This window comes from Capra hircus, chromosome 1 (genome assembly GCF_001704415.2).
Source record: "Capra hircus breed San Clemente chromosome 1, ASM170441v1, whole genome shotgun sequence".
NCBI classification, from domain to species: domain Eukaryota; kingdom Metazoa; phylum Chordata; class Mammalia; order Artiodactyla; family Bovidae; genus Capra; species Capra hircus.
Genome location: NC_030808.1, coordinates 148,833,610 through 148,858,191, shown reverse-complemented (window position 1 = coordinate 148,858,191; position 24,582 = coordinate 148,833,610). Strand labels below are relative to the sequence as shown.

The 24,582-nt window shown below is 50.4% G+C and overlaps 1 protein-coding gene and 1 long non-coding RNA gene across 3 annotated transcripts in view; one reads left to right on the top strand and one right to left on the bottom strand.

Moving 5' to 3' along the window:
• Positions 1-1,771, bottom strand: part of SIM2 (single-minded family bHLH transcription factor 2) — a 49,995-nt gene extending 48,224 nt beyond the window's left edge. For both annotated transcript variants that reach the window (XR_001918492.1, XM_018052772.1), the window contains exon 1: positions 948-1,771. Coding sequence is in view for 1 of the 2 variants with exons in the window: in XM_018052772.1 (XP_017908261.1) it covers positions 948-1,122 (175 nt within the window). In the remaining variant the exon portion in view is untranslated. The remainder of the gene's footprint in view (positions 1-947) is intronic.
• LOC106502478 lies at positions 1,890-24,252 on the top strand. The gene is made up of 6 exons (XR_001918491.1): positions 1,890-2,009; positions 18,321-18,493; positions 18,727-18,855; positions 21,812-21,939; positions 22,606-22,708; positions 24,216-24,252. It is a non-coding gene; the product is annotated as an uncharacterized LOC106502478 (long non-coding RNA).

The window sequence follows — 24,582 nt, the reverse complement described above, 5'->3', positions numbered from 1 at the left end:
CAGGCCCCAGAGCAGAGTGTCTCAGACAAGGGTCCTAATCCCTTCTGCCAGGCCGAAGCCCCTGTGGCTGGGCACAGAGACTCCGGAAAGGCATCGGTTCAGAGTTACAGGGACATCAAAAGGGCCGCTGCGGTGATCAGGCCTCTTCCAGACCAGAGGTGCCCACGACGCACCCACAGGCCCGGTCGGGCAGGGAGTGCCCTGCCCAGTGGGCCACTATGTCTGATCACGGAGAGCCTGCCAGGATCGGAGGGTCCTGGTGACCCCTGACCACCAGGGCACCTGCCTTTCCAGGGCTTGTAATTCCCATCTAGAAAAGAAGACTGCTCAGGCCCGGCTGCTACTTCCAAACGAACCACCTCCCTCTGTCTCTTCTGCCTCATCTGGGTTCACCACCTTGAGCTGGGTCTCTCCCACCCTGACCTCTGGAATCCCAGCCTCGAGAAAGCTCAGCAGAGAACAGACAACCCGGGAGGCCTCATTCTGAGGCCCAGGCTCCCCAGGTGCTCTGCTGGGAGCTCGGCCTGCAGGGCCTCCGGGTATGTAGTCCAGTCTCTCCCAGCTGCGACCGGCAAACACCCTTCAGTTCCTGCCGAGGTACACTGCCCTTTCCCCTTCGTGCAAAGAGAAGTAAGAAGGAAAGAATAAAAGAGGAGTTAAAGAAACGAAGAAAGGAAAGAGGAAAGGAAAGAAGATCAGGCTGGACTCGCACACTCATGCAGCGATTCCTGGTTCGTCCCTCTCCAGTCTTGGGCCAGAGGATGGTCTGGTAGTCTGGGGACCAGGCCCCTGGCCCCTCAACTCCAGGAGGAGCCGAAGTTCCCCGCGGCGACCTCCGCCAGATGTTCCGGCAGCGGCCCGGGAGACTCAAGCCGCCCCTCTGGGAGAGCTCCGGCTCCGGTTTGGGCCTCCTAGCGCTCCCGGCCGCCCACCTGCGGGCCTCTCACCTTCGGGAAAGACGGCGCGCATCTTCAGGTAGCTCGTGGTGAGTCGGATGATGGACGCCTTGTCCAACTGCGAGGTGATGGCCGATGGTAGCGGGAGCAGCTTGGCCAGCTCGTAAAACTCGCCATTTTCCTTCTCCCTCCTGGTCTTGGCCGCATTCTTGGACTTCTCCTTCATCGCGCCTCTGCTCCGGGCATATTAGACCCGGCGGTGCTCCAGGCCCGCGGAGCTGCGCTCCGGCTGCAGCGGCGGCGATGGGAAAGGGGGCGCGGGATACCTGGCGGTGGGGGTCGGGGGGTGTGGGGCGCCGGCCGCGCGAGCAGGTGCGCGGGGCCGACCCGGGGGACACCGGGGCGCCTCTCTGCAGCCGCGCGGGCCGGGAGGTCGGCGCAATCCGGCGGCGCCGCCCCGCGCTCCGCCCGCCGCCGCCGCCCCGGGGCGCAGCCTCCTCCGGGCCGAACTGTCCCGCGGCGAACCGGAGCCCTGGCTCCCCGCTCGCTTCGACCGCACTCTGCCTTCCTTCCCTCTCGTCTCTCCGGGCAGTGGGCTTTCCTTCCAGGGCTGGAGAGTGGCAGGCAAGGAGGCGGCGGTGCTGTGTTTTTTAGTCCTTGGCCGAGTGTTCGTACCCGCTGCCGCGAGGCCCCTCCGAACTGGAGGGCGGCACGGGCGGCGGCGGCCGAGGAGCCATGGGGCGGAGGGGGAGCGGAGGCGGCTGGGCCCGGCCCGGGAGCGCTCGCCTGCCCTCCCTGGCGGTGCCCTGTGCCCGCAGCTGCGGCGCCCGGAGCCCGCGATCTGCCGCCAGGCGCAGAAGTTCCGCGGTCCACGTGCGGCCGAGACGCGTTTGTTTATGGCGGACCCGCCTTCGGGCGGAGCGCTCGGGCGCCACGGCCCGGGGAAGTGGGGAGGGGGGGCGGAAAGAGGGGGGGAGGAGGGACCGCGGCGGGGGCGGGGGCGGCCAACCTCGCCTCCAGACCCCGCCGCGGCCCCGGAGTCACAGGCGCACCTCCGCCTCCAGGGACTCTCCCGGGAGAGACCCGCGCGCTCCGGGCCTCGAGGAAGTGGTGGTGAGTGCCCGGGGCGCGCGACGGGGACGGGCTCGGGCGAGCGGGTCGCGGGACCTGGACACCCGGGCGGGGGATGGGGGGGGCGCTGGAGGACGAAGGAGGGGGGAAGGGGTGCCGGGACCTTCTCGGCGGCTCCGGGGCAGCTACAGGGCGGCGCGGCCCGAGTGCCCCGCGGTGGAGGATGAATCCCCGAGCCCGCGCGGGGACCCCGCTTCTCCCCAGTTCGCAGGGAGAGCCGAAAGTGTGGCGGGGAGGCCAGAGGGGGAAGAAAAGCGCCCTCCTAGTGCCCCCCATCTCAGGAAACGGCGCGAATGAGGCTCGGAAGTGACCCTTCTTCCCTTTCTCTCCTCCAAACGCGAGAGCCAAAGATTAGCGCCTGCCCTGGAGGGGTCGGAGGCCGCGGAGATGCGCGGATCGCACGGAAAGAGGGGCCGGGGGTGGGGTGGGGAGCCGAACCTACCGCTGAGGCCTTGCCCTGGGCGGCGGAGAGAACGGGGTTCACCGGTACCCGCTCCCGAAGCCCGATCCAGGGCAGCAGGAATTTCAGGGAAGTGCAGCTGGAGCGGGTGCTGCGGGGCGACGGGCACCGAGGGAGGCGCATCGGACGAGCGTTGCTGGGGCCGAGGTGATGCGGGCAGAAGGCAGGCGGAGTAGGGAGGCGCCCTTGGAGACGCGGCCGGCCGCGGGGCGTGAGACTCCAGGGCGCTTTCCCTCATGGCCAGCCTGGACTTCCTCTCGTATCCCCTCCCATCCCAACCCCCTGCCTGTAACCCCGGGCGTCCTCCTAAGTACCCCCGTCGCGAAGGTCGCACACACCCCCATCCCTTCCAGAAGGCTGAACCATTCTGAACGCGGTGTGGACGCAGGCACTAGGAGGACTCTTCCTGGTGCGCGGGGTCAGAGGGCAGCCGCAGTGGACGCAGGGCAACGAATCCTAGGGTTCCTCGGCCACGTGCTGAGGCTGTGGGCTTGGGGCTGTAAGGGGCCCCCGATCTAGAGGTCAGCTCGGGAGGGGAGACTCCGGAGCCGCGGGGCCAGGCTCTAGGATCTCCGTCCTTGGTGGCTTCTCTCCCCTGGCCCGGGAAGAGCCTGCTACTCAGCGCGCCCACTGCAGTACAGTGACCTGGAACTTGCCTCCCTCCCCGGCGTCTGGAGGGCAGGCCCTTCGGCCACCTCGTCGGCTGCAGGCGCCCCTGACCTTTTCCAGGGACCCCTTTGAAGGTCAGAAGTTCGATGGCGTTGGAGGCGCCGTAGCTTCCTCGGTGGGCGGGACAGGGTGCGCAGACCCCGTCTTGGCCCCCGCCTGCCCCAGCGTCCCGCGGAACCCACAGCCATGGTCTTACTCGAAACCATCCAGCCAAGGGAGCTTCGGAGTTGGTGGCCCCCTACCAAACAAATGCCCGGCACACGAAGAAACTAGCCCTTTTCTTTGGGGTCTCGGACCCAGGAGCGCTTTCCTGTTTCCAGCCGTGCGCGCAGAGGGTCGGGCCGGCGCGCGAGCGGCGCGGGTTGGCAGTGCCGAAACGCAAGGCACCACCCGGCCCGCTTCTGGGCCGGGAATCCCGCACCCGGTTGCGCGGACAGCGGTGGTCCTCCGCTTTCCGGGAGAAGGGGCTCCAGGAGGGGACGAACTGCCCGCTGGGCCCCGCCGCCCTCGCACAGGCCGCGCCCCGAGTGCGCTCAGGCACCTTCCTGGCTTCAGGGGGAATTTAAGGCTTCCCATCACCCCCACGATTTCCGATCCTCAATTATGGACCCGGGAGAATTCCTTCTGAGCTTGAAAGGGATTATCCGGATCGCAGAAACATGGCTAAGTGGAAGTGGGAGAAAGTCGACAAGTTAACAGGAATAGAAACGTTCCTGAAACCAAAGTTCCCGGATTTTACAGGAAACGGTCCTGGAGATGTCGATAGCCGGTCTGCACAGTGGGCGCTGGTGAGACGGGTTCGCATCGTGTCGTGTGAGATGCAGCATACCGGGGCGCTTGGAGATTCGCACATGGGGGATTGTGGGGTCCTGTCTCGGCCACAGTCTGCCCCAGCAAACGTCCAAGCGGGCATTGTATCACCCCCACCCACAATATATTCATTCAAAACGCGCGCACACGCATCGCGCGGTGACGGGCCTGGACTCGCGCACAGCAGCCCCGAAATAAAGTACTTGGGCACAGACCTCGGGGTTTCCCCAGGGGGGAAGCCTAGAGCTGTCTGCGTGGGATGGGGAAGGAGGGACCCCTGAGCCTAGCTAAGGTGGTCCCAGGGCACTCCCCACCAAAGGGAAAATCCTGGGGCCCAGGAGACACTTGGGACGGCACCCACAGGATAGAAGCTCTCTGTAAACTGGGAAAAGCACTAACCCCGCGCTAACTGCAATGTGAGCCAGCGGCCGCCGGCGGGAACACCCAGTGCGTATTCCTTGCTCAATGGCTCCTGGGGGGCAGGGAGTCCCACCTCGTCTATGTTTTGAGAGCCGAGCGCGTCGCCCAGAGCACAGAGACGGGCTCGCATGGGCAACGAAAGACCCCACCGTCGCGGGCATCACCCAGAAACAGTCCTCCTGGCCCGGAAGGAGTGGGCAGAGTCTGGAATGCGTGGAGGCTGGGGGCCCGGAAGAGGGCAGGTGGGACACCTCGAGTCCAAGAAACTTCTGCAGGGCTTGCCGGGGGCCTGCTTGTGGGGCGCCACCAGTCCCCACCCGTCCTGCTTCCAGAGCTTAGGCGCACTCCAAGGCTCACGAGCACGCCTCTGCACGCCGGCGCCCCCCCCCCCCAACACCTCTTAGAAATTTTCCATTAGGAAACTGATCTGGAAGAAATTGAGGCCCAGAGAGGAAGGGGGAGGGGCCCCGCCGACCCACATCTGCTTGGATTTTCCGCTTCAGATGCTCCGCAACTGTTTCTCCTCCAGGCCGCGCCCGGCCCCTACCTGCGGCCCATCCCCCGCGGAAACCGACTTTCGCGTGAGATCAAGGCGGAAACGCGCAGACGTTCCACCAGGGATGGGCTGCTGCGAGGGCAGGAGGGGATCAAAGACTTTGTCCTTAAGGAGGCGGGGAGGCGAGGACTCCTTGCAGGCCTCGCACTCGATTTGGAGGAGGGAGTTGAAATCTCTGAAGCGGTGTTTAGGGAGAACGCCAACCGCCCGACAAGCTTAGCCAGCAGAAAACGCTGGACAACCGAGGTGTGAACCGCTTCGGTTTATAAAGCCTTTGTCTACCCAGGCGATTAGCACGATGCTGTTACTCCAGAAAATCCAGCTCGGGTTCGTCTTCACATATATAACTATTTCATGGCTGCCAGGTGTTTTTGGTCTGAGCTATCCAAAAAACGTACTTCGATTTTTCACATCCTGAGATGTCGGCAACTTTTCCTGGGCTCATTGCTCCTCCCAGAGAGGATCGGACAACAATTACAATGTTACTCCCCGTCGTATAAAAGTAATTCCAGGTATCCAGAGCAATTTCATAATGTTATTCATTCTTCGAGAAGCCCAGTCAGTAACTCACTCTGCTCACTCATTCCCAAGTAGTGAAAAGAGAGGTTTCCTTTTGTTTTGTTTTGCTTTTAATACGTTATTTCACTGGTAGCTTACCCCGTAGGAGAAAAGTGTTTGCTTTGGAGTTGGTCGGCTTCTTTCTGATTATCTGATTATGTCTCAGTAACTAGGACAGATCCGCCCTCCTGCACGGGGTCCTGGGGTCCCTTGGTGCTCGAGTGTTTGGTCCTCCGCAGGGTGTCTGTCCTAAGTGGCTCTCCAGGGTGGGAGGGGGGAGGGAAGGAGGCACCACCGAGCGAGGGGATTATTCCCATCTCCCAGTCGCCTATCCCCGCCTGCTCAAGGCTGATTCTGCCTCTGGAAATGCGAAAAGAGCGCGGTCCTTCTTGGACTTGGTTCTTGGATTGCGTGCTAGAGGGGACCTCCTATTCAAGGAAAAGAGTAGCTGCTGCCTGCTTCTCTCCTTCCCTCAAGGCGAAGGCATTTAGAGATCAAAATCGGTGCCACTAGTAATTATAGTGATTAGCACAGTCCCCAGCGAGGGCCGCGGAGAGCCACTGAAGGCGCGGTCAGGCTTGGAGATAAGGCCACACGCTTCTTCTGATTTTACCCGGGGGTGGGGGTGGGATGGTGAGGGGGCAGCCCTTGCCTCTGCATTCCTTCCCTGTCTCCCAGACCTAGCCCCGATTTCTCCCTCGTCTCTGAGAAGGTGCCCGGCGCTTTGGCACCTCCGCGGTGCAGACAGACATCCCGTGTCCTGGGGAGAGCGCGAGGGTCCTGTGGGAGCGCACGGCGCTCAGCGACCTAAGAATCCCGGCCGAAGGAGAGGGGCGCTAAATGTCCAGCCCTGGCCTCCCACCCTTCCACGGCCCAGCGGCACGAAGCCTCCGAAACAAACTCCCAGCGTGCTCTCACCCCGGCTTAACAGAAACGTCGCCTCAAAATCCTGATTCGAGGAGAGGCGGCCTATCGACTCCCGGGCAAAACCCCGCTTTTCGCCTCCAGCGAGCCCGCGATCGTGTCTGGAAACCCTTGTGCTGGAGTTTTACCAGTCTGGTGTAAGCTGAAATTCCTCAGTGGCTATACCAGTTACAGACCGCCTTGAAATCCGAAAACCAATTAGTTCATTAACGACAGCGCTGAAACCTTTCAAAAACATCAACCAAAACTTTTCCTTTAAAAAAAAAAAAATCCGAATCTCCCCACCGGAGACCATTTTTGCACATCAAAGAAAGTACAGTTGTTTTCCCCTAGCACGTAGTAATAGTAATCGCCAACCTTTAACGTAAGCCTGACTATAAGGATCTTAAAATACTTTGAGGACACAAAGTCGTTTTATTAATATTTAATTAACATAAGGGACTATGCACAGCGAAGCGAACATGGAGGGAAACCGCCCTGATCTAAACAAATCTGTAGGAAGAGGTACGCTCGTTCATTCGTGGTTTAGTAAAGTTACACAAGGCCAGCGGGTGGGCGGGCAGGCAGAACCCGCTCCCTCTAGCCTGGCCTGAGCGCGCGCGGCCGCCCCACCCGGGGCGGTCCTGCTTCACGCAGATTTTTATTCTTTTTTCTTTCGTTTTAAGGGCTAGCATGGAAGGCGAGTTTCCAGAGAGGTGTGTGTGTCCGGGAACACACTCTTCCATCCTAGGAGAAGGTGGTGACGCCCAAAGCAGAGAGCTATCTCGCGTCTGAGGTTTCGGACGCTAAAGCCGGACTTCAGAAAGGCTGGGGGGGTGGGCACCCGGTAGGGGACCGCGCCCTATCTCGCAGGGCACGCAGGCGGTGGCGGGGGCCCCCTGGCCGGCCTTCTCTTTCCTGGGAGGAAATCTGGTTTTGGAAGTTGCTGTTCCCCTCAGAGCCACAGGCCGAGCTTCAGGCATGCCTGTCGCCAGAGGTCATCTGAATTCCGCAGAAGGGAGTCGGGATTCCTACTGTGGGTGCGGGCCCGGAAAGAGATCCTTGCGGCCGGACTTTGCGATGGGGTTCCCGCCCTTTGCGGGCTCAGAACCTCGGGACCGCCCGCGTGGTTAGAAACTCGGGCGTGGGCAGGTTGGCAGAAGGGGGCGCAATGCGCACGGCCGCAGGAGAGGCTGAGTCAACGCGGAGGGGACAGGGCTCTGGAAACAGTGGCAGGCCCGCGCGCACGGGGAGGTGGTGTCAGTACACTTGGGCAGGGGGGTGGGGGCGCAAAGCACGAGGAAGACCTGGAGCAAACGAGCGCGGCGCTCATCGCGGGGGCGCAGGCTACAACCGGGCAGGGCCCGCGTTTGCAAGGAGGGAAGCCTGTGCGGAGCTGGAGCGCGTGAGGCTGTGCGCGCTAGGAGGTGTGCGGGCCGCTCACAGGCGTGCGTGAGGGATGCGGGCATTGTCCCGCGCGTGCCCGCCTGTCATCCTCCCCGCACTCTGTCTGACCTTCTCCCCAGGTCCTTTCGTCGTGGAAAGGAGGGACCTGGGGTCCGCGTGAGGTCTGGGGAGAGAGTGAGAGCCGGCGCGTGTTGATGGATGGAAGTCTCGTGGAAACGGAGAGGCCAGTACTTTTCATCTCGGCTTCGCCAAAGATCCCTGAGCCGTCCCCGGTTCGCGCGCTCGTCCGCAGCCCGGATCCGGAGTCGGGTTCTCAGGCTGGCGGTTCCGCCATCTGGGAGGGAGATCCGGCGTGGTACCCTGATTGAGGAGGGAGGTGCGACTCCCCTGCGCCGTCCCTCGCCCCTTCTTAACTGCCCCAAGACAGAATTCCTTTTAGTTGCCAGAACAAATACCCAGGAGGAGGAGCACGTTTTCGCATAAATGGGGACTTTTTCACGTAACACTTTTTCTCAGTTCAGGAGTATTTTCCCTGGCAAAAGTATCGGTTAGCTGATAAACTACAGGGTGAATTCAAACTGCGGTTTAGGACTTTTTTTGGCCCCAACTCCAGCACTGTGTTCGTTTTATAGAGGGCAGAAACAAACAAACAAAAAATCTTGGTTATACCACCAATGTTCTTTTCGACCAAAGGGTTGCAGACAAAGACATTATTTAATCTGACTACGGAATTCTCAGTTTTTATCTCCGAGAAGCTTTTGAACCAGGCGAGCCCTCGGGCACCCGGCGGCTTTTCAAGTTCAAGGGCACTTTGTTGTCGCTTTCCCCCTGACAGCGGGGGCGTTAGGGTGTGAGTGTGCGCAGTGGCTGCGTGGAGTTGTGCAAATGCTACTCCACTCGAAAGATCGAAGCTAATTACACTTTTCTTCCAGTGGTGTGAGACTTAGTTTCAATCTTGCATTTCATTCTGGAGAGTTCCCACCGATTGCTAAGCCTTGAGCTGGCATGAGGGGGCGAGGAGAGTTTATTGCGAAATCTTAACTTTCGAATAAATACAAGGAGGCGTGGGGAGAGAAATGCGCGGTGGTGAACGCAGTCGTTGGAGCGTGGTCTGGCGACCTGGCGAAACAACAGGCGCCAGGTTACACGTCTTTCGGGGGCTCTCAGCACGTTCTAGACCAAAAGTGATAGCCGAAAACACTTGTTGAACGCCTTAAATATCCGCAGTGAGCACTGCAAAGCTCCTATATGAATCTGCTTTACTTCCTGGAGAGTTGAGGACCAGGGAGGGAAAAAGCCCAGCGCCCTGACTCCCGGTGCACAAATAATTTTAGTGTTTATTGATGTCTACTTAAAGTAATTGACCAGAAAATACCTCCCTGTCTAAGCCACATAAAGAGTGCTCCATTGAAAGCTAATTGACCTATTTATGTTTCAGTTCAGTTTGATGTCTCCATCGTTCTTTTTTGCAGAAGCTGTCAACTCTGACAAAGGAAGGAAACTGGAAGCTAGGGAAGCTGCACCTGCAGAAAGTGCTGGAATTCCCAGGCCAACCCCACCCCACTGTCCTTTACCTGTACTTGGATCTTTCTTACTTAGCCGTGTGAGATTCAGCAGTTACTTGGATTTTCCTAAGTAAAATCCAGAAAGGGAAATTTGTGCTCATTAACATGCACAAACATTTAAATTTCTGAGTGGCTTGGATTGAGTCAAGAGGAAAGGATTCTTCCTGCCATGGCCGCAGAGAGTTGTCAGTAAAAACTGAAAACTTTCAGCAGAAGATAGAAAGGCAATAATTTAGACACACAGAGAAAATCCCTCGCTAGAAAAAAAGAAAAAAATGCTCCAAGTAAAAGTTAGGAAATTTATTTTTTGTACAAAAATCCTTTGAACCTTGTTTGACAGTAAATGTATTTTGTTAGTTATGTGGGTAGATCTGGATTTCTCCGAGACCCTTTGCACTTGTGAATCTGAGATTCATTCTCAGCAAAGATGAGTAATGGATCTTTGAGGAATCTATGCTTTAAAGTTGATGTTCCCTGTTGGTCATGGAAGCAGCTTCACTTTCGATACTTTATGAGGTTGGTTGTCAAGGGAACCTTGGGTAAAATTTCTCAGGAGTGTCTCTGAAAACATTATTCATAATTAAAAAGTGATGCATAGAAATCACCAGAAAAATTATGGCAAGTTTTGTTCGAACATGTTTTTTGACCATGTGGAATAAATAAAATCATTAAGGTCTGGTTGGGTAAGACTGTCTCCCTGACTTCCTTTGACTGTGCCAGGAGGATCTGAGAGAGCATCATGGATGTGAGAGCAACCTGTGGAGTATGAGCTGAAGGGGACCTCCATTTTCTCTAGATATTTCCTGTATTGAAATACAAATTATAATTCCATCCTTTTAAAGATTCCTACAAAGTGCAGTCCAAGAGGTGTGTAAAGTAGCACTAAAGGGGTATCCTTTTGTTTTTAGACTGGCAATTCGTTTCTTACATGATAGTATACATGTTTCCATGCCATTCTCCCAAATCATCCCACCCTCTCCCTCTCCCACAGAGTCCAAAAGTCCATTCTATACATCTGTGTCTCTTTTGCTGTCTCTCATACAGGGTTATCATTACCATCTTTCTAAATTCCATATATATGTGTTAGTATACTGTATTGGTGTTTTTCTTTCTGGCTTACTTCACTCTGTAAATAGGCTCCAGTTTCATCGACCTCATTAGAACTGATGCAAATGTATTCTTTTTAATGGCTGAGTAATACTCCATTGTGTATATGTACCACAGCTTTCTTATCCATTCATCTGCTGATGGACATCTAGGTTGTTTCCATGTCCTGGCTATTATAAACAGTCCTGGCTGTGATGAACATTGGGGTACACGTGTCTCTTTCGATTCTGGTTTCCTTGGTGTGTATACCCAGCAGTGGGATTGCTGGGTCATAAGGCAGATCTATTTGCAATTTTTTAAGGAATCTCCACACTGTTCTCCATAGTGGCTGTACTAGTTTACATTCCCACCAACAGTGTAAGAGGGTTCCCTTTTCTCCATACCCTCTCCAGCATTTTTGCTTGTAGACTTTTGGATCACTGCCATCCTGAGTGGCGTGAAATGGTACCTCATTGTGGTTTTGATTTGCATTTCTCTGATAATGAGTGATGTTGAGCATCTTTTCATGTGTTTGTTAGCCATCCGTATGTCTTCTTTGGAGAAATGTCTATTTAGTTCTTTGGCCCGTTTTTTGATTGGGTCGTTTATTTTTCTGGAATTGAGCTGTATAAGTTGCTTGTATATTTTTGAGATTAGTTGTTTGTCAGTTGCTTCATTTGCTATTATTTTCTCCCATTCCGAAGGCTGTCTTTTCACCTTGCTTATAGTTTCCTTTGTTGTGCAGAAGCTTTTAATTTTAATTAGATCCCATTTGTTTATTTTTGCTTTCATTTCCAATATTCTGGGAGGTGGATCATAAAGGATCCTGCTGTGATTTATGTCGGAGAGTGTTTTGCCTATGTTCTCCTCTAGGAGTTTTATAGTTTCTGGTCTTACGTTTAGATCTTTAATCCATTTTGAGTTTATTTTTGTGTAGGTGTTAGAAAGTGATCTAGTTTCATTCTTTTACAAGTGGTTGACCAGTAAAGGGGCATCTTTAATACCTGTAGGTTTTGGGCTTTTTTTTTTTTCTTTCTTTCTTAAAAGGGGAATAAAGACAGTGAAAAATCCCATGTGATAGAGTCTGAAAGATTGAATGAACCCATTGGAACATAGACCCACAGTCAGATGATGTCCCACAGGTTGGTATCTTAGTGGTGAAATTCTCAAGACAGACTCTGTTGCTACAAAACTTGGCTCTGCAGGAAAAAGCAGTTCATTGAGGTCCAAAGGTTTGTAGGGCAGGGCTTGTCAAGGCTGTGTAGTAGCCTGTACTGCTAATGTAGCTTCTGAAGGCATCGGGTTTACAGTCTGACTTATCTTGGGCTCTAGTGGACTGTGACAGTATGTCAGCTGCTAATATTTATGTGGAGAATCAGCATTTACTAGTGCAGTGGACTTATGAAATAATCCAGACAAAAGCCCTTGCACTCACTAAAAACTGCTCCCACTGAACTACTCACTAAAAGAATAGGTGCCGTTTCTAAGCCCATTCGTGTTCACCCAGATGCACTGTGGCATACTTTATTAGGTCATTTTTTACCTCTTCGCAGTCAGCTAAACCAGGAGCCTGTGTGATGAGTCACCTGGCATGTGAAGGTGGCTACAACAGATAGGTTGGCTGAATATTCCAGGCGCTGGCTATTCATAAGTAGTCCAGAGCTGGCCTCACTTAGAAGTAGCTTGTACATTACGTTTCAGAAGGAATGTCCTTTGAATTGGGGAGGCCTCCCTCTCTCCTGCTTGCAAACAGGCTGTTACTCATTCAGGAGACATTCCTGGGGGGCCACAGTGTGCCAGGCACCCAGCCACGCATTCACCTGATAAGAGGCCCTGCCATGGAGTCAGTCCATTCTGCCTGCCTGTGAGAATCTGGCCTACTAATGTGTACCAAGGACCTTAGAAATGTTCACAGCTTTTAAGCTAGTATTTCTGTTTCTCGTCATTTGTCGTATGGAAATGATTTCTAATATGACAAAAAGCTTTTTTTTTTAAGTTTTTCTTTAGATGAGTTCTTGCATATGGTTAAGAATGCAAGCTTTGGTGTCGCGTCTAGTTTGGTTTCTCTCTAAGCCTTGGTTTTGTGATCTGTACAGTGGGGATAATAGCTGCTTCTAAGAGGGTTATGATTTTTAACAAAAATCAGGAACTATATAATTCAAACCAGTCAACCCTAAAGGAAAAAGAAAGTGAACGTGTAGTCATTCAGTCGTGTCCGGTTCTTTGCGACCCCCTGGACTGTAGGCTGCCAGGCTCTTCTGCCCATGGGATTCTCCAGGCAAGTATACTGGAGTGGGTTGCCATTTCCTTCTCTGGGGGATCTTCCCAACCCAGGGGTTGAACCTAGGTCTCCTGCATTACAGGCAGATTCTTTTCCATCTGAGCCACCAGGGAAGCCCGTCTCAACCTTGAATTGGAAGGGCTGGAGCCTGAAGCTCCAATGCTTTGGCCACCTGATGGGAAAAGCCAACTCATTGGAAAAGACCCTGATGCTGGGAAAGATTGAAGGCAAAAGGAGAAGGGGGTAACAGGATGAGATGGTTAGTTAGCATCACCAACTCAATGGACATGAATTTGAGCAAACTCTGAGAGATAGTGGAGGGCAGAGGAGACCAGTGCGCTGCAGTCCTTGGAGTTACAAAGCACTGGACATGACTTAGCGACTGAACAACAGCAAAACCATATGATTCACCCATTTGAAGTGTACAGTTCAGTGGTTTTTAGTATATATCCTCATATATGTGCAATCCTCCTCATAAATAAGTTTTAGAACACTTTTATCACCTCCAAAAGAAACCCCACTAGCTATAAACTCCCAATCTTCCCACCCCTACCAGTAGCCCAAAGCAACCACTAACCTACTTTCTTTCTCTGCATTTCCCTATTCTAGACTCTCACATGACTAGAATCCTATAGTATGTGGTCTTATGTGTCCAGCTTCTTCCAGTTAGCATGATGTTTCCACAGTTCATCGATGTTGTAGCATGTATCAGGACTCCATTCCTTTTTTATGGTCAAATAATATTCCATTGTATGGATATACCACATTTTCTTTTCTTAAAATATTTTAATTATTTGACTGTACCAGGTCTTTATTTTTGGCCCTTGGGATCTTCAGTCATTGTTGCAGCATGTGGGGTCTGTAGTTGCAGCATCCAGAATCTATTAGTTGCAGCACATGGGATCTAGTTCTCTGACCAGGGATCAAACTCAGGCCCCCTGCATGGGAGCGTGGAGTCTTAGCCACTGGACTGCCCGGAAAGTCCACATTTTCTTTATCCGTTTGTTGATGATCATGTGTTTTGTTTCCACCTTTGGCTTTGATGAATAATGTTCCTCCAACTTTTACTTTGTTCCTGTAAAAATTTTAAAAGTGAAAGTTGCTCAGTTGTGTCCGACTCTTTCTGACCCCGTGGACTATATAGTCCGTGGAATTCTCCAGGCCAGAATACTGGAGTGGGTAGCTTTCCTTCTCCAGGGGATCTTCCCAACCCATGGATTAAACCCAGGCCTCCATTGCAGGTGGATTCTTTACCAACTGAGCCACCAGGGAAGCCCAAGAGTACTGGGGTGGGTATCCTGTCCCTTCTCCAGCAGATCTTCTTGATCCAGGAATCAAACCGGGGCCTTCTCCATTGCAGGTGAATTCTTTACCAACTGAGCTGTGAGGGAAGCAATATTTTGTGAATTTTATAGCAAGGATAATCTGGCCTGGGTAACTAGTACATTTGAGTCTGGTGTTAAGGATAGGGCAAGATTATGGGTTTCATCCTGGTATTGGTCAGTTAGCTCAGTACACATTCAAACTGTTCCAAGCCACATTTACAGGTTTCATCTGTACCCTTATGTCCAGCAGACTAGTTTATAATGAATGGGCTTGTTCACCAGAAAGATAAGACTCTAAGCTCATCTCTGCTCTTGCCTGGGAAATCCCATGGTCAGGCTACAGTGCGTGGGACTGCCAAAAAATTGGACATGGCTGAGTGGCTAAACAACAACTAGTCAGAAAACAGCCCTGTGGTTGGTAGCACTGATTGTGGTGACTTAACAGAGGTCCTGAGATTTGACTTTTGGCATTTTCCCTTTAGAAATTCTATCTCCTGGATGTTGGGAATATTCTGGGTCTTGATCTGGGTGATGGTTACATGCGATTCATGTGAAAAATTCACCAAGCTGCATACTTAAAACTTGTATATAATATTTAATTATATGAAAATTACTCTAATTAAAGAAAATAAGTATAACCCGGCAGAAATTATAATCAGATCACCCTTTTAACTCGACCATCCCAACTACTTCTGCCTTTCTGGCTGTTTCTAAATGACCACAGAGACAGGCCACACAGCTGGTAAGGGACAGAGCTGGGGTTTAATCCAGCTCTTACTCACCCGGTGTGTAGTGTGACTTTCACTGGGAGCTCTTCCAGTGCCTAGGATCTGCCTGAACCATGTGGCGAATGAGTCCTGGGGCTGGTCTAGGGGCTCAGGTCTCCTGGACCTGGGGTGCATGCTCTGTCCGTCCTGTGCCCCTCTTTACCCCTCGCTCCCAGCATTGTACTGGTCGTGTAGTAGATGGCCAGTACATATGTGTTGAGTCAGTGTTACCAGAGCAGAGTTCTTGCCAAAGGCCAAGCAGACTGCCCACTTGGCAGTTGCTGGAAAAACCAAGGCAGGAAACTCAATTCTTATTTTTTCCCCATGGCAATGCCAGTGGCTGTTGGTCTGTCACAAGCACACGGAAAGTTCCCACTGGAGATATCAGAGCTCTCTGGCAGGACCCGTAGGTGTTAATTTTAGCTTTCAATGACTGATGCCCTTGTATAATTTAATGGGTCAGGAGGAGCATGAGCGAAAGCCAAGATTACTCACTCAGAGAGCTTTTCCTTTCCTGTCGAGTACTTGCTGAGTTATTCAGTTTGTAAAGGACTTGCCACTTATTCATTTATTTGGAGAGAGTTTCCGCTCTTTTGAGTCTAGCCTGATAACTATAAATGATTCCTTAAATCTATTAGCAATCTATCCTATCAATCAGATTTTCTTTCTGAGTTTATGCATTAAACATGAGTTCAACTCACAGCGTCAAATGCTAAAAGGCTATAGATATAATCATAAAATAAAATGCTCACATGTCCCTACATACCCTGAGTTGAAATATACATAGGTTGAATGTCAATTACTTGGAACGAGGAAGTGAATATCCACAGGGGTTTCTGTGTCTACCCTATTTTACTACTTGAGTCCTGGTAGGAAATGAGGACTTGCATATTGAGGAAAGAGGCTTGTGCTTCTGGAGAAATAATATCTCAGCTGCCAATTGCAGCTGCCCTGGGGTCACTGGGGATAGGACTCTCTAGCTGAGCACAGATTCATGCATTTGACTTTGTGCATCGTCTACTCCCACACTGTATGTAACCCATCTCCCCGGGCCTCAGGTGCATCAGCTGTTGGAGGAGCTTTCTGAGCTTTTGCCTGGTGGTGGTCCCTGCTGGTCCACAGAACAGCTTCAGCGGACTGTGTTCTTCGCTTGTTCAGTGGGCTCTGTCGAATTCTTTGAATATTTTATTGATCCCTCCCTAATTAATTTTGGAAAGTCGGTAGAAAATGGTGAAAGAGGATCATAGACTTCATGAATGCAGTGTATTAGAAATAGAAAGGAATTATTAGATGCTGTGAAAGTGTGGGTCTTTAAATTCAACCGAAAGAAATAAAACTGCCCAACTGTGGACCCAATCATGAAGGACAAGAATGATAACAGAGAACAAGGATAAGGTGTTAAAATACAACAGTATAAATACATCTGAGGTAAGCAAACAGGTTAACAGGGGCAAAACTCTCTCTGTGTAAAAGTATTTGACTATACTGTCTATAAAAGAAAGCAGGATAGAATTAGGATATGTCATGTTGTAAACCTCTGATGAAATTATGGATTTCATCAAAGGCCACCTCATCATCAATGGCCAATAGAAGGCATTGTCTTTGGTTTTCATTAGTTTTACTGATTTGCCTAGAAATACGTTTTTTTGTTGTAGTTATTTATCATGCTCGACTCTGTGCTTTGATGTCTCTTGTCATTTTAGAAAATTCTCAGTAGTCTTGTCTTCAAATATCACTTCTCTTTATCCCCTCCATCATCTTGTCCCCACTCCAGTAATACCTATGTTAGATCTTGACAGTGAGCTCCACATGTTTCATATGCATGTTTTTGCGTTGTTCATGCTTGCAATTTGGGCCAGTGTTCAGACTAAATCTGATTTCCCTTTCTCTCAGGGTATAGACCTGAGGTCTCAATTGAAAGCTTTTTGTCAATCCTGAGCCTTAGAAAGCCTCAAGGCTCCTCCTCTCTGGCAGGCCTGGGGTTCTAATTTTTTGCATCTCTAGCAGCATGGCTTGCATAAGTTTCCTAGCATTGCTGTAACAAATACCACAAACTTGGTGGCTTAAAAACAATATAAATTTATTCCCCCGCAGTTCTGGAGATCAGGAATCGAGGTGTCACGAGGCCATGCTCCCTCTGAAAGCTCTCAGGAAGATTCCTTCCATGCCTCCTCCATCTTCCGGTGCCCCCAAGCCTCCCTGCATTGGTAGCTGGAGCACTCTGATCTCTGGCCCCATTCTCTCAGGGTCTCTTGCTGTGTGTCTCTGTGTTCTCCTCTCTTCCTGTAAGGAGGCCAGTCATGGAATTTAGGGCCCACTCTGAATCAGAATGGGCTTCTCTAGTGGCTCAGGAAGTAAAGAATCTGCCTGCAGTGCCGGAGACCCGGGTTCGATCCTTGGGTCAGGAAGATCCCCTGGAGAAGGGAATGGCTACCCACTCTAGTATTCTTGCCTGGGGAATCCCATAGACAGAGGAACCTGGTGGTCTGTAGTCCATGGGGTCACAAAGAGTCGGACACAACTGAGCGACTAACGCTACACTGAATCAGGATGATTTCATCTCAAGATAAACTAACTACTTACGTGTCCAGGTAAGGTTACTCACTGAAATTCTTGGAATTTGGGAGTACACTGCTTACTGCTCTGATTCTGCTGCTCACATATATCTCTTTTTTCCCCTGTTGATTTTTTTTCTACCTATCATATTAGAGGCCACGTCATGTTAGAATGCTAGGGGGGGAAAAAAAAAGCCGGTAACATGATGTTAGAGGACAGTGTCAATGATAAGACAAGAATGGAACATAGAACAAAACCAGAAAGCAGAGCAAACAAAGAAAAGGAAGAGATCTTGGCCAGATCAGAGAGTGGGTCTGACTGGCAGTTCTAAGCTGTTTGGAAGGACATGCGGGCAGCTGGGCTTCCATGTGGGCTGGTTGAGAAGCTATTCAGTTTTTCCTCTGGGGGCCTGGCTGTGAGTATCTATAATCGTTTTGTGTGTGTGTGTATTAGTTGCTCAGCTGTGTTTGACTCTTTGCGACTCCATAGGCTGTAGCCCACCAAGCCCTTCTGTCCGTGGGATTCTCCAGGCAAGAACTGGAGTGGGTTGCCATTCCCTCCTCTGGGGGATCTTTCCAACCCAGGGATCGAACCCAGGTTCCGCATACTGTGGGCAGATTCTTTACCAGCTGAGCTACCAGGGAAGCCCAAGAATACTGGAGTGGGTAGCCTAATCCTTCTCCCAGGGATCTTCCCAACTCAGGAATCAACCCGGGGTGTCCTGCATTGCAGGTGGATCCTTTACCAGCTGAGCTACCAGGGAAGGCCCATAATTGTTTTAACTGGGGCCATTTAGTTTCTTTTTGGTCAAATCCTCCCATTTCTTGTCTGGGGAAAGTGCACCTCATTCCAGTTTTCTGGGAACTTAAGTGGGAGAGACAGCTGTTCAACATATAAGATGTTCACTTAATTCTTCTATTTTCCATCCAGGTTTCTGCTCCCACCTTCTGCTCTGCCTGCTTTGCCTGAGTTTGGGGACTCCACAAATGGAAGATTTGGAGACAAAAGTATTTAGAAAAGAAGTGTACTCGAAAAAGATCTGTTAAGAGTCTCCACGGGCTAAAAGGATTAGATCATCAAAAAATATATGCATGTATCTAAAGGTAAAAAAATTTTCAAAATTACCAAGGTTACTGAGATTACAGTTGGTCTGTGCATGGCAGAAAAACAGCAAATTTATCACGATTGTCATATCCACAAGGGTCCTGACAAATCTCCAAGCAGCAGCATTGCAGAAGTCTGGGAGAAAGTTGTTTTTGCTAGGGAGCTAGTAACTTACAGGAAAGGCTCAAGATTTCTTTTATTTCCCTGACCCTGTTTTGTTTGTTTCTCTCAGGTACAATGTGCTTTTCCCTTTCTGACTATGAGATGAGGTGTGTATGATTACCCAAAGTGAGATGCTGTTTCACTTCTGCAGTTCCACCTGGTGGTCAGGTTTCTGGTCTTGAGGCACATATTTAACCATGTGAGTTTGTTTTACTAATTTTTTAGACTCAGCATTTATCCATTTGATGTTTCATTTAGTTCAGTTGCTCAGTTGTGTCCGACTCTTTGCGACCCCATGGACTGCAGCATGCCAGGCCTCCCTGTACATCACTAACTCCCGGAGTTTACTCAAACTCATGTCCATTGAGTCAGTGATGCCATCCAACCATCTCATCCTCTGTCATCCCCTTCTCCTCCCACCTTCAATCTTTCCCAGCATCAGGGTCTTTTCCAAGGAGTCAGTTCTTCGCATCAGGTGGCCAAAGTATTGGAGTTTCAGCTTCAGCATCAGTCCTTCCAATGAATATTCAGGACTGATCTCCTTTAGGATTGACTGGTTGGATCTCCTTGCTGTCCAAGGGACTCTCAAGAGTCTTTTCCAACACCACAGTTCAAAAGCATCAATTCTTTGGCGCTCAGCTTTCTTTATAGTCCAACTCTCACATCCATACAGGACTAGTAGTAGAAAAACCGTAGCTTTGACTAGACGAACCTTTGTAAGCAATGTCTCTGCTTTTTAATATACTGTCTGGGTTGGTTTAATTTTATTTGATTAGTAGTTTTATCTACATAGGTACCAAAGAGTTGAATGATAATAATAATAATACACTCCTTATATATGGTTAACAAAACTAGAGTCATATGATACTAAGACCCAAGAGTTAACTTTGCCTGTACATTTCCTACTCATACATGTCTAAGAGTTTATTATTATAAGTTCATCTACTGAGAATAGGAATGAAGAACCAGCCATTCATCTCTGCTTTGTTTTGCTTGCAGTTCCTGTATCTGTAGGGACATCTCTTTTTCAAGTTAGTCAATGCCTCATCTGCTTGTGATTCTGTGAAGTGACTGGGATCAGCTGGGTGGTTCTTCTGCTCTCTAGGACTGCAGTCCTTTGGGGGCTCAGCTGGGCTGGGACAACCGAGATGGCTCACTCAGCTGTGATAGGACCTTCTGGGCAGGACTTTCTCTGGGGAAGTTCCTTGGGGTTGAGAAGGCATGAGAGGCTCTCATTTTGAGAACCAGGCTTGTGGAAGGGGACAGGAGGGAGGCAAAGCAAGAAGCCAGCTCCAAAGTGTTGGGTGGCAGGGACGTCTAGACAGCTGGGCTGGCTGGAATGCTGGAGAGCAGAGCCTTTCTTTCTTTCTTTCTCCATTAAGGCCCAGGGCCCCCTTCTCTCTCCTCTGGCTTCTTCATGGGCTCTTTTCAGCAGGTGGCTGCACTTCTATGAGGCAGCTCAAGGCTCCCAAAGCATAAAAGCAAAATCTGCCACGGTTTCTGAAGTCTCCTGCCATATGCTATTGGTTAAGACAGTCACAGGCCAACACACAGATTCAAGAAGAGGGGAGATAAATATCTCTTGGTATGGAGAATGCCAAACAACTTGGAGTCATCTTTATTCTTCCACACTAAACAAAATCTGTGTTAGTTGCCACGGACTGCAATAACAAATGACCAGAAACTTGGTGGCTTGAAACAACAAAAATTTATTTTCTCATAGTTCTGAAGGACAGAATCCAAAATCAAGGTGTGGGCAGAGCTGCATTCCCTCCGCAGGCTCTAGAGAGGGCTCTTTCCTTGCTCCGTCCAGCTTCAGATGGCTCCAGGCATCCCTTGGCTTGTGGCTGAATCATTCTGGGCTCTGCCTCTGTCTTCACACAGCCTTCTGGCATCTGAATCACTGCTGGTGTGTGTGTGTGTGCACGTGTGCATGTGCTCAGCTGGGTCTGACTCGTTGTGATCCCACAGACTGTAGCCCATCAGGCTCCTCTGTCCATGGGATTTTCCAGGCATGCATACTGGAGTGGGTTGCCATTTCCTCCCCCAGGGGATCTCCTCTACCCAGGGATCAAACTTGCATCCCCTTCCTCTCCTATATTTCAGATAGACTCTGTACCACTGAGCCACCTGGTACCCTTCCCTTCGCTCTCTTTCTCCTTTTTCCTTGTAAGGACACTTAGCAACTGAATTTAGCACCCATCTCAAATTCAGGATATCCTTCAAGATTCTTAACTTGACTGCATTTGCAGAGACCCCATTTCCAAATAAGGTCACGTTCACAGGTATTGAGGTCGAGGACTTGAATGAATCTTTGAGGGACACAGTTCAATCCATTCTGCAAACATGAGTCTTTTTAATTATCCTACTTGGAATATATTGTACTTTCTGGTGATGTGGCTACATGTTTTAAATAGTTCTGGAAAATGTAGTCATTATATTTAAAAATATTATATTTTCCTCCTGGGTTCCCAATCATGTATGTACTAGTCCAGGGGCATTTTTTTTTTTTTTCTGTAAAAGGCCATTGAGTAAATATTTTAGGCTTTGGAGGCCATATGATCTTTGTCTCCAATACACAGCTCCATTGTATTGTGAAAAAAGCCATAGGCAACACACAATCAAATTTGTGTGGTGATGCCATTAAAACTTTATTAAAAGCAGATGGCCCACTGGATTTGACACACAGGCCGTAGTGTGCCAAGCTCTGTGCTAGGTCTTGTTCTTTTCCTATCTCTTTTATGCTTTTTCATATCTTTATCCCTCTCTCTCTGCTGTATTCTAGAAAGGTTATTCAGATATATTTTCCATTTCATGAATTCTCTCTTTAACAGTGTGATCTACTGTTTAACACACCCGCTGAGTTTAGTTTTTTATCCAACAGTTATGTTATTAATTTGAAAAGTTCTGTGTGTTTTTATCCGATTCTGCCAACTGATATCTAATGTTTTCCTGTTGTTTATTCATAAATTATAAGTGTATCCTTTCTTTAGATGTTTTATTTTTCACAATTCTGCATGCTGTTGCTACAATAGAAACATCTATAGTTCTTGGTGACCCACAGCTGTTGTTTCTTGTTTCTGTTAGTTTTGTTCATAGTGACTTGCCTTTGCAAATATTTGTTGATTTTGTTTGTGCTGAATTTTAATTTGTAGGATTCCTGCAAACTAACCTGAGAAGCCTTCCTGCCAAAGAGGATCTACGCCTGCTTTTACCAAACAGATGGGGAAGTTCCCTCTTGTCCATACAGTTCACCTTGGAATTATTCAAAGTTTTTTGGGGGGTGAGAATCTCAGATTTGGGTCCCTCTCTGGGGCTTCCCAGGTGATTCAGTGGTAACGAATCTGCCTGCCAATGCAGGAGATGCTGGTTTGATCTTTGGGTTGGGAAGATCCCCTGGAGAAGGAGATGGCAACCTCCTTCAGTATTCTTGTCTGGAAGATCCCATGGACAGAGGAGCCTGGCGGGCTACCGTTCATGGGGTCGCAAAGAGCGGGACCTGACCGAGTACACACACACACCCACACACACATATCCACACACACACACACACTCACACACACACACACAGCCTACCTCAGGACAGCTCCACCCAGTCCCTGTTGCCGTGGTTCAGGCCAGTTTCCACCACTCAGATTCCTGGTTATGCCAGCCCTGTCCCCCTCCTGGCCTTCCTGCCAGCTCCTGCCCATTCCTGTCCTCGCTCTTGGTGACTCCTTCCCAGCTTCTGGTCACAGAAGACTGGAGACCCCCAGTTCCCTCTCTTCTCCCCGGCCCCCTCTTAGATTCCGCATTCCTTTGTGTGTCTGTCTGTCTATTTTGTGAGTAGATCTCGTGAAGCAGGTCAGCCCCAAAGCGCCTCCTTGCTCAGGGTGTGGAGATTGCTCTTTTGTGGAACTTACCTTAACAAGGAATATACGCCTTGGTAACGTGTTGGGTGTCACCTTAGGTGGGAAAGCATGGACTTACACCCCAGGCTGCTCATAGATGGAAGAGCCTCGGTCCCTACCCCACAGGTGGCCCTGAGGGTGGAACAGCTCCCTGGACACAAGGTAGGCACTTCATACAATAAAGTGTGAAATTCGAGTCACAGGGACCTCCTCCAGGATTCAGCCTTGCATTTGATTCTTCACCTTCCCCTCAATCGTGGCTCCCTGTCCACCCAGTGGATTTTCCTGCACGGCCACCATAACCCTTGCTCTGAGAAAATGCTAAGATAAATGTGTACGTGAACCCTGCTTAATAGTCCCCACCGGGGGACTCCCCTGGAGGTCCAGTGGCTAAGACTCTGAGCTCCCAATGCAGGGAGCCTAAATTCAGTCCCTGATCAGGGAACTAGATCCCACATGCTGCAACTAAGACCTAGTATAGCCAAATAAAAAAACCGTATGGCCCTTCTTATCGATACCAGTGTGGCTTTTGGTTCTTTTAATTTGTTCAGGCCACGTGGCATGTGGGGTCTTAGTTTCCCAACCATGGATCAGACCTGGAGCCACTACGTTGGAAGGGCAGAATCTTAACCACTGGACCGTCAGGGAAGTCCTGTGGTATCAGTTTTGACCAGGGGCAGTCCAAAGAAAAGTGAAAGTGAAAGTCACTCAGTTGTGTCCGATTCTTTGTGACCCCATGGACTCTGCAGTCCATGGATTCTCCAGGCCGGAATACTGGAGTTACTGGGTAGTCTTTCCCTTCTCCAGGGGATCTTCCCAACCCAGGGATCGAACCCAGGTCTCCCGCATTGCAGGCAGATTCTTTATCAATTGAGCCACAAGGGAAGCCCAAAGGAAGGAAGCTCTAATTGTAGAATTTGGGACATGGACAGAGTTGTTTTGCAAGGTCAGAAGGGAGAGTTATTGGGGGACCTTTTTGGCTCCCCTGAAATCATATTAAGTATTCAGTGGCCACTTGCTTAATCGACAGTAGGGATGGCTGCATGTGGAGACAGGCCTGTCATTATTCCTGGCTCTATTAACATGAACAGCTGAAAGAATATGATGCAAAAATCCCCTTACATAGAACCCCCCACTGAAAAAACAACCAACTTACTATGTGCTCATATTTATTTAAATCTCTGAACAGAGCTGTTCTCTGCTGAGTTATAATGAGGAGTGAGTTTTCCGAGGGTGTGATTTATGAGCCTCTCACCGATGGGTTTTAAATGGGGGGACTGACAGTTCCACTCCAGCTATGGCAGGGCTGGGGTCTTTCAGGCCCAGAGGAGCTGCAGTGAGCTGGTGGGAGGCAAGGGAGGGGTGGTGCGTGGGCGGATCCCCTCGCTAAGGGCCAGGGGCGGGCAGCCAGCCCTGGCTCTTGCGCTTGTGAGCTCTTCTACCCGGTGATGCTGGATTATTCCGTTTTGTTTCTCTCGAGGAAGAAATAACACATGTTGACATGAAGATTGAAAGTGGGGTCTCTCTTGTGCCCCAGATGGCCCCAGAAATGGAACCATTCACACTTCTTTTCTGCTCACGCTTCTTTTCCCTAGAACTGTTTGGTGATAAGGTTAGCATTTCATTGGATTTTTAAAATTTCTTTGTCTTTATTGTGTATTCCAACCAGAAGCAGGAGGATGCTGATTCCCTTTAGGATGGACTGGTTGGATCTCCTTGCAGTCCAAGGGACTCTCAAGAATCTGCTCCAACACCACAGTTCAAAAGCATTAATTCTTCGGGCGATTGGAAAATGCCACCTGCCTCAAGATATGTTGACATCTTAGTCCCTTGAACCTGTGAGTGAGACCTTATTTGATAAAAGGACTTTGCAGGTGTAAGTTGAGCATCTTGAGAGGAGACCGTCATCCTGGATCATCCAGTTCAGTTCAGTTCAGTTGCTCAGTGTGTCCGACTCTTTGCAGCCCCATGGACTGCAGCATGCCAGGCCTCTGTGTCCATCACCAACTCCCAGAGTTTACCCAAACTCATGTCCA